The 9,922-nt window shown below is 43.3% G+C and overlaps 1 protein-coding gene across 3 annotated transcripts; it reads right to left on the bottom strand.

Moving 5' to 3' along the window:
- Nucleotides 1–664: 664 nt before the first annotated feature.
- On the bottom strand, nt 665–8,094 carry htr1d (5-hydroxytryptamine (serotonin) receptor 1D, G protein-coupled). 3 transcript variants are annotated; one of them, XM_038796851.1, is made up of 2 exons: nt 7,415–8,094; nt 665–4,093 (listed from the first exon to the last, which is right to left on the bottom strand). In XM_038796851.1, exon 2 carries the CDS (start codon nt 3,912–3,914, stop codon nt 2,781–2,783), a length of 1,134 nt encoding a protein of 377 aa, XP_038652779.1. In that variant the 5' UTR covers nt 3,915–4,093; nt 7,415–8,094; the 3' UTR covers nt 665–2,780. The 3 variants fall into 3 exon arrangements, with proteins under 3 accessions (XP_038652779.1, XP_038652761.1, XP_038652771.1); XM_038796833.1 differs by having other exon boundaries at nt 7,341–8,094; XM_038796843.1 differs by lacking the exon at nt 7,415–8,094 and adding an exon at nt 6,360–6,416.
- Between the last annotated feature and the right edge of the window lie 1,828 nt (nt 8,095–9,922).

Consider the following 9,922-nt stretch of genomic DNA (forward strand, 5'->3'; position numbering starts at 1 on the left):
TAAGGAAATATCTTTGATAACCATGGCATTATTATTTACAAGATAGTCTTCAAGGCAAAATGCAACTATTATATATAATTGTTAAAGAAATACTTGGTTGAGCAAGATGTGTGCGTACTGCAACCAATTTTGTGGATAAAGCAGTACAGGCTATCGAGCGAATAGGCTTTCATATTTTACTGAGGTGAATATTGCTACAGTTTTATGAGATGTTAATTCCTTCCATGAAACATGTTAGTTACAGTGGATTTGTGACATGTAACGCATTCGAAATGCAACTACAAATTGCCTCTCTCAGTTCTGTTCTGTTTGGTACTCCTCAACCTGCAGGCACTCAATCAATTCAGCATTTTTGGCGATCACAATAAGAAAAAGAGCATGCATTTTGCAAAACGAATGCTCAAAGAGTTGCATGCGGAATTGGTTTAAATGATAGGAATTCCTACAGTGCAGAAGGAGGCCATTCGGCCCATCAAGTCTACATCGACCCTCTGAGAGAGCAGCTGACCTAGGCCCACTCCCCCCGCCCTACCTCTGTAACCCTACCTAACCTGCAGATCTTTGGACACTAAGGGGTAATTTAGCATGGCCAATCCATCTAACCTGCACATCTTTGGACTATTGGAGGGAACCGCAGCACCCGTAGGAAACACATGCAGACACAGGGAGAACATGCAAACTCCACACCGACAGTCACCCACGGCTGGAAACGAACCTAGGTCCCTGGCGCTGTGAGGCAGCAGTGCTAACCACTGTGCCACCCGATGACCTGATGAACTGTCCTTCTACTTATCAGATCTTCTGCTCTATTGGTATGGAATGCTAATCTCAAAATAGGAAGGAGAGTTTGTAAACAGGGCAGCAATGTTAGAATTAACGAGTATGTCATTCGGAAGGACACACTCTTGTCTGCTCTCCACTGACGTTAAACAAAAAGGCCGCCAATCAGAAACATTTACTTTGTTTCTGCCTCCACAGATGTCGCCAAATCTCTTGATGGTTTACAGTACTTTCACTCATCCCTGCAGGCCAACTTCCAAACAAGCTCAGATTTCAACCAGGAGCGTTAATGGGACAGACAAGGAAGGATTGGAGGCGAGGACCAGATTCCTCTAACCTTGGCATAATATTGTCTGGATAATTTTCAGCTCCCGAGCAGTACCTACATGCTGCTGGTAAGCTGCCAGTTAGCGGCAGCTAGTAAATGGACAGGAGTGAAGCTTTGGAAGGCAGAAGGGAGGTGTCACCAATCAGCACCGTCGATGCTAAAGACAAAAGTTGGTGACAAGCGAAGTCATGGACAGTTTTCAGGAGTTGTCCTGAGGGAAGGGGAAACTCGTGAAAGGGGAGGTTGAAGTTTCCCTGATGTAGCCAATAGGAGCTTCCCTGCTGCTCCTGGTCCCATCTATTCCAGTTCCACTTCACAGTGCTTTCAGCTAATCGTAAACAACTTCCCTGCTCAGGCCTCCAGTTACAAATGTGTCACCGGCCATCATCAGAAATGCCCTTAACACTTCTCATAGTGGGTAGGGGCTGGTTTAGCTCACTGGGCTAAATCGCTGGCTTTTAAAGCAGACCAAGCAGGCCAGCAGCACGGTTCGATTCCCATACCAGCCTCCCTGGGCAGGCACCGGAATGTGGTGACTAGGGGCTTTTCACAGTAACTTCATTGAAGCCTACTCGTGACAATAAGCCATTTTCATTTCATTTCAAGTCACCCGGCCAGTTTTAACAGCCCTTCCTGTTTCTCCTGAATGGATTTGGTTACAATCTCTCCCACGTATGTTGAGCTTTCTCGTAGACCACAACGTGTAATAAAGGGTAGCCCAAAGTATAACTACAGTCATACTAGCTGCACTTCACTCTTCACAGTGACCTGCATCAGTTCTGCAGCTTCACATAACTGCAGATGACTTTATTTTTAAAAAAATCTATTATTAAGCTCATGATATTGGCGCAGTTGTGGATTATATTTAACATAAATAAACAACCACCCCTGAAAGCAGACAAGGGATTAATAATGAAGGTGATCTCTGCCACCTATTGAGCAAATTTCTGTTTCTGAAAATATCTTATTACAAGCTGAAAAGACATAGCTTAACCGTCTCATCAGAAAGCTCCCCAGCCATCCGTGATTACAGAAATATATCCAATGTCGCAAGGACATGAGACAATGTGATGGTCGGAATAATTTTATACCTGTCGTAACTTTGGAGGTGAAATCTATATATTCCTGTCGATATGTTTGTAGTGTGTTCTGTGTTCTATCTTTCAGTATCATATACTTCCACATTTTCAATGCAAGTATACATGCCGGTATGTTGTTATATAACTTGGCTTAGTGAAGATATTTTACTATGAATAAGTTGCAATACACTGTTCCACAGACAGCAAATTTAATATCTAAATTGAGTGACTCGTGATAAAAAGAAAATTTGTATTTAAATATAATAAAATTATAAAGGTTCCTGTAGTGCAATTTTTGAATGTCAGCATTTATTCGCAATTCTAATTTGCCTTATTCACACTTATGCAAAAATGCTTAACTTAACCTTGCCCCTTAGGTTTAACTGATAGATGCATCAAGTATTTCTGAGTGGACTATCCTCTCATACAGGACTGTGTGAAAAATAAAATCAAAGTACTAAAACGTACAATGTGCAAGATAAATGCAGACACAAAGTAATGCCCCTAAAAACAACATTCAGTAGATTGGTCTCTCTCTCACACCTATGTGATAATGACAGGAAAAATGCACAGTTACCATAGAATTGGCTTAGTCAACATCGTTTGAAACGCATGAGTTTCTGGAAGGCCTGTTTGAAATCCTCATTAAAAGCCGTATATATAACAGGATTGATGAGTGAATTTAAATAACCAAGCCATGTGAAGAGGTCAGAGAGGACAGGATGAAACCAGCAAGCCTCTTTGCAGATGCCCATTACCAAGGCCACTACAAAGAAAGGGAGCCAGCAGAAAATGAAAGCACCAAGGATGATCCCTAAGGTTTTGGTGGCCTTCCGCTCCCTGGCTGCGCAGATCCTTTTTCTCTCCAGGACGCTGTCTGAAACTTTTACTTTGATATGGTTCAGGTAGACCGGGGATTCACCAGAATGAGGGAGGGTCTCCTGGCTGTTAAAGCCGACAGAACACAGAGATGACCCGGTGGACCCACTAATTAGTTGCGCAGTAGTAAAGCGCTTGCCAAAAGCTGAAGGTGGTTTCTGTATCCTCGATCTAGCTGCTACATAAATTCTGCCGTAGAGTATAACGAGCAGCACACTGGGAATGTAAAAGGCTCCAAACGTGGAGTAGATAGTGTAGAATATCTGGTCAGTGTTGACTACGCACTCCTTGAGTTCATCAAGAGCTTTTGATTGCCTCCAGAATAGTGGGGGTATAGAGATGCAAATTGAGATGACCCATACCACAGCTATCATCAGGCCTGCTCTACCAGGTGTGCGACGTTTAGTGTACTCCAAGGCGTCTGTGATGGCCCAGTATCTGTCCAGAGCAATTACACACAAGTGCAAGATGGATGCAGTACAAAACGTAATGTCAGAAGACAACCAGATGTCACACATGATCTGCCCCAAAGTCCAGGTCTTGATGACAGTATAGACAATGCTGATGGGCATCACCATAATAGCTACTAAGAGGTCTGTGACAGCCAGAGACCCAATGAGATAGTTGGCGGGTGTGTGGAGCTTCCTAGTGAGCCAAATTGTGACAAACACAAATGAATTGGAAAGGATGGTCGCCAAGGTGATAATGCCCAGAACGACAGACAGTGAAATCCTCAGCCCTAACTGACTGTTTTCATCCCAGGTGATGAGCATCGCAGTGGAATTTTCAGAGGAGTTAGTTATCATACCTTGAAGAGAAACAAGAGTGGAAGAGTTAGTGTGGTCCATCGTCAATGAGATCTATTGTGCAGATCTGAGTAAGGATCATTGTTTGTTTCCAGCCCTGTATCCCTGCAGCACTCTGCTGTATTTTTCTTTGTTCTTTCTTTGTTCTTTTACGTCAAAGTAAAGAGCGACTGTTCTTACTCCTACTTAGACCCATTGCTGATCCATCTTTACATTCATACCTATAGCATAAAAAGAAGAAATCCAATGTATAATATTATAAGCCTGATAGAGCTAAGAAATGGTATTTTAGGTTGTTATACAATTCAATTTAGCAAACTATTATTAAAAAACCTGTAATGAAGTCAAGAAAAATTTGAATGGCTGAAATGTACCAAATATAATAAGGGGTGGTCTGTGTTGCAAAAAGATTTGGGGATATTTACAATGTTTGACAAAGAGAAATTGCATCAGAATTACTATTGATCAAAAAGAAGGAACCTACATTTATTTGCAGCCTTTCACATGTCACAAAGTGCTTTACAGTCTCTTCCCCAAAGCATAGTCACTGGTATAATTTTGGAAACACGGTGATAACTTGTGCATTGAAAGCTCTCACAAAGAACAATGAGATAATGACCAAATAAATTGTTTAAGTGTTGTTGTTTACATAGAATTTACAGTGCAGGAGGCCATTCGGCCCATCGGGTCTGCACCGGCTCCTGGAAAGAGCACCCCACCCAAGGTTAACACCTCCACCCTATCCCCATAACCCAGTAACCCCACCCAACACTAAGGGCAATTTTGGACACTAACAGCAATTTATCATGGCCAATCCACCTAACCTGCACATCTTTGGACTGTGGGAGGAGACCGGAGCACCCGGACAGTGAGCAGTCCCTCACTGCTGCACCGAAGGTTCATCCTGGATTCTGTACTCAATTCTCTTGAATCCGTAACCAAGAGGTGAGAGTGCGACCAACTGAGCCATGACTGGCAGGAAAAGTACAGCTGCCTGCAATTACACTGAGGTATAATTTTCCTGACTGTGTGCCCAGTTATCTCTCTCATGTTGCACTTTCTTTTTCACCCTTTGTAGGCATTCTGCTGTTTATTTTAATTCTTTCTCTTGGCACCAAGATCGCAGATTTTTTTTTGTTTCTAAACAAATACAAAATAAGGAATGCGAGACAAGGGGCAGCAGTTTGTAAACACCGACTCATTGGTGTTGCAGAATCGCAAGGCACAGGAAGAGGAGGCCATTCAGCCCTATGCTGCCTGTACTGCCCATTTGAAAAAGCTTAATTTCCCTCCAGCTCTGCAACTTATCCCCCCCACTCCAAGTAGGCAAGGCACATCTAGAAGTAAATAGCATTGCATGGCGTTTTTCACTGCAGAGCAGCATTGCAGGGTTGTGCTTTTTTTAAAAAAAAGGGAACTATGGTAATGTCTAACTGCATTCACTTAAGACACCTCACCCTAACCCCCCCCCCCCCCCCCCCCCCCACCACAGGAAAAGATAAATGCACGATACCAAAGAACACGAGGATGTAGAAGTGGAAAATAATGGCCATTTGTCTTACATAAAGAATCATCCCCAATCCTGCATTACTTCTTAAGTGTAAAACCAGATTACCCACTATAGCCCTCCATGGGTTAATGTAAGCATGGAAATATCAGGAATTAGGAGGGGATTTGGTATAACGGTTACTACTGACAATGGTTTACATTCCAATACAGTGTATGTGCATCTCCAATGAAAACCACTGAAACAACAAACACAATAGCAAAAATGTCCTGGTCACCCATCTAAAGAATCATAGAATCCGTACAGTGCAGGAGGCCATTCAGCTCATCTGCATCAACCCTCTGGAAAAGTACCTCACACAGGTCCAGTTCTCCGCCCATCCCGCCCACCGCTCCCTAACCTGCACATTTTTGGACTGCAGGAAACAAGAGCACCCAGAAGAAACGCACGCAGGCACAGGGGGAATGTACAAACTCCACATGGATAGTCACCCAAGGCCATAATTGAACCTTGGTCCCGAGCATTGTGAACCAGCAGTGCTAACCACTGTGCAACCGTGCCACCCAAGGATCAGAGACTATAAAGGTCCACAATACAGGATAATTAAAACCAAGGCCCTGGTGTTATCATCTCCAGAAAAGGTCAGTAACATCACACCAGGGCAGTTTGAAATGTTTAAGGCTGGGAGGAAAAAAAACTGGAAATGAAATAAAGGGTTTTTGTAAAAGTGACCATAAAATTAATATAAAAATCAAGTGATTCATTAATATCCTTTGGGGAAGGAAATCTGCCAGCCAGAACCTGTCAAGTTTATCTAGGGCCGACTCCTGTTTCAATCCAATTCTTAGCTGCCTTCATAAGCAGCTTAACAAGCCAATCAGTTGCATTAAATAGTGGACCGGGAGAAACCAGGGGTGGCCAGTAGATGTTTGCCCTTGAGGGTGATTTCAACATCCCAAGAATTGATTTAAAAAGCATACCTTTCTTTTGTTTAAAAAAAACTTGTTTCAAAGTGATTAGGAACAAATTCTGGGGTCGCTACAGCTGAAATTCTGAGTTATCAAGTCTGCTCGTCTGGAAGGGGTCAAGCATGTGGTGTAACAGTCAAAACTGGAGAAGGGAATTTAGAATAATTAACTATTCTCATGGCGAGACTATCTCAAGTGAACCACATGACGCGGATCCTCAGGCGGTGTGGAGTTGGGGAAAATCCCCAAGTGATCGAGAGGTGGCGGACTAACAACAGGACTTACTGCTGGAGAAACCCCCAACTGGTAAAGAAATTAGAAAAACCGATTGGGATTTTCCTTATATCCTGATGTGGGCTTTAAGGCAGTGACGGTTTTGGACACTTTAACAGATTCCATTCAACAGTAACTGTAAACTCAGTTCGTGGAAAATAAGGGTACCCAATCTCTAAATAACGAAAGAACTAGTTTCTACCGAAAGGGGACTTTTGACAGGCGCGAAGTAAAAAGAAAAGTCTCTGAATGGAACACAGCGGAGCGGTGTTTAAACAAGAACATTCACCACAAATTGAAACTGTTTCAAATGGGCAGAAACTGATACTAACAAGTAGTGGACAGACTGTAAATCGCAACATGCACGTGGGCGCCACAAGGTGCAGCATGGAATTAAAGTTACAACCTTTTTTTGGGGGGGGTGGGGGGAATGACAACGAAATTAAACATGAAAACAATTCATTATGAGCCAGCAAGTAAATATTTAAAGACGAAACCGTTAAAGGAACAGTCAATGAATATTGCGAATAAAAGGATGCAAATAATATGTAATATATATCGAAAGGATTGCTCGATGCTAGTGGAAGATATACTTGCCAGTCTGATTTTCTTTTCCATGCCTCTTCTATTTCTGTTTTGTTTTAACCTTGTCTTAGGTTTTGTGTGCCCCGCGCCCTTTCTCCAGCACGGAACTTTGGTTTCTTAAACGTGAAGGCTTACCGTGTTGCTGTCAGGTTAAAAAGGTGTATTTTCCTCCTGAAAAAAAACGTTGCTCCTCCAGCGTCGCTTCTTACCTAATGCACAGTGTAAACCTCTCGCATCTCCCTAACCAGGGAGTGGAGGCTGGGCTGCTGCTGTTGGTTAACAGAGCGTTTTGCTATTAACATTCTCCACACTCCTCACTGATCCAGTGATCCCGTCTTTGCAAAATTAAATGGCATGCCGAAATCAAAATTAAGGGAAAGAGGCCACCCCCCTCAGTGGTTTAACTTTGCTCGACAAAAAAAAACGATTAGCTATTCTCTCAGTTTTGACTGAAACATCGGGCAGAGAAGGCAACTGCAAAATAAAGTCATTAGAAGAGGAGTAGCATCCAGCAGGCTACGTGGGACTATCAGCAGGCAGGTACTTCAACCCCTTATCCCCATTCAGCAGCTCGGAGTAGCAGCATTGCCAACCAAATGCAGTCCTATTGGAGAGGCGCAGCTATGTGTATGAATATTATAATTTGGTCCCAGCGTTGAACAGCACAAAGTGGGCGATTTGCAGAGCATGGGACACGTAATAAATAGTTTTGAGCAGCCTTATTTGCAGCCAAACGCCAGCAACAAGGATGGGCTTCACGTTGAACATGGGGTGCCTGGGGATTCGATGCAGACCCTGGTTAGCTTGCAGGAGTGACTGTCAGAATCAGAGTGTAGTTGAGACGCTGTGTGAACCCCTGCTATAAAGCAAAGGTCGCCCAGGAAGACGAGAGATGAGCTTCCACAGAACCTCCCTGAGCCAACCATGAATTAAATAACCCAAAATGCATGATGAATTTAACCATGGCTGGATCAGCTGAAGCATTCATAAAGGGACTGTTATCTGAAAAGAAAGAATATGCAGGGTTACAGGGAGAAGGTAGGTTGTTTGGGGGGGTGGCACTAAGTGAAGTGCTGAGAGAGCGGATGCAGAAACAATGGGCCAAAGATTTAGATTTAGAATTATTGTCACGTGTACCAAGGTACAGTGAAAAATATTATTCTGCATACAGTCCAGGCAGATCACTCCATACACGAAAACATAGAATACAAGATAAATACATGCGGATACATAATGAAAATACATAAACATAGAAAGCGGATGAAGTATGGGCAGCACAGTGGTTAGCACTGTTGTTTCACAATGCCAATGTCCCAAGTTTGATTCCCCGCTGGGTCACTGTCTTTGCGGAGTCTGCATGTTCTCCCCATGTCTACGTGGATTTCCTCCAGATGCTCCAGTTTCCTCCCACAAATTCCAAAAGACGTGCTGTTGGATAGTTTGGACATTCTGAATTCTCCCTCCATGTACCCGAACAGCACCGGAATGTGGCGACTAGGGGCTTTTCGCAGTAACTGCATTGCAGTGTTAATGTAAGACTACTTGTGACAATAAAGATTATTAAAGTATATGGTATATAGTGCTACAACTGTAGAGAAGATGCATAGAAAGATCAGTTCAGTCCATAAGATCAGTTCAGTCCCATAAGATCAGTTCAGGTCCATAAGATCAGTTCAGTCCCATAAGATCAGTTCAGTCCCATAAGATCAGTTCAGTCCCATAAGATCAGTTCAGTCCCATAAGATCAGTTCAGTCCATAAGATCAGTTCAGTCCATAAGATCAGTTCAGTCCCATAAGATCAGTTCAGGTCCATAAGATCAGTTCAGTCCCATAAGATCAGTTCAGTCCCATAAGATCAGTTCAGTCCCATAAGATCAGTTCAGTCCCATAAGATCAGTTCAGTCCCATAAGATCAGTTCAGTCCATAAGATCAGTTCAGTCCATAAGATCAGTTCAGTCCATAAGATCAGTTCAGTCCATAAGAGGGTCATTCAGGAGTCTGTAAGAGCGGGGAGGAAGCTGTTTTTGAATCTGTTGGTGCGCATTTTCAAACTTTTGTATCTCCTGCCCGATGGAAGAGGTTAGAAGAGAGAGTAACCGGGTGGGATGGGTCTTTGATTATGCTGCCCGCTTTCCCAAGGTAGCGGGTGGTGTAGACAGAGTAAATGGATGGGAGGCAGGTTCGTGTGATGGACTGGACTGTGTTCACAACTCCGGTCTTGGGCTGAACAGTTGCCATACCAGGCTGTGATGCTGCCAGATAGGATGCTCTCTATGGTCTCTTCCTCCAAATGGCCTCCTCTTCTGTGAAGACGCCAGATCCTTCTGGCTACCTTATTGAGGGAATTGCAAAGATTGATTTATGACATTTATTCCAATATAAGATAAATCCAATAATCTGTCCATAAGGGTATTGGAGCTTGTGGGATCTTTCTGCCACCTTTCTGACATCACAACAGTGCAAAAGTACTTCACCGGTTGTGAAGCATTGGGATTTTTAAAAAAATTTGTTCATGGGACGTGAGCTTTGCAGGCTGTGCCAGCATTTATTGCCCATCCCTAATTGCCCTTAAGGGGGCAGTTGAGAGTCAGTCGCATTGCTGTGGGTCTGGAGTCACATGTAGGCCAGACCAGACAAGATGGCAGATTTTCTTCCCTAAAGAACATTAGTGAACCAGTTGGGTGTTGACGACAATGACAATAGTTTCATGATCAT

The sequence above is a fragment of the Scyliorhinus canicula genome, chromosome 1, assembly GCF_902713615.1.
Source record: "Scyliorhinus canicula chromosome 1, sScyCan1.1, whole genome shotgun sequence".
Lineage (NCBI taxonomy): Eukaryota > Metazoa > Chordata > Chondrichthyes > Carcharhiniformes > Scyliorhinidae > Scyliorhinus > Scyliorhinus canicula.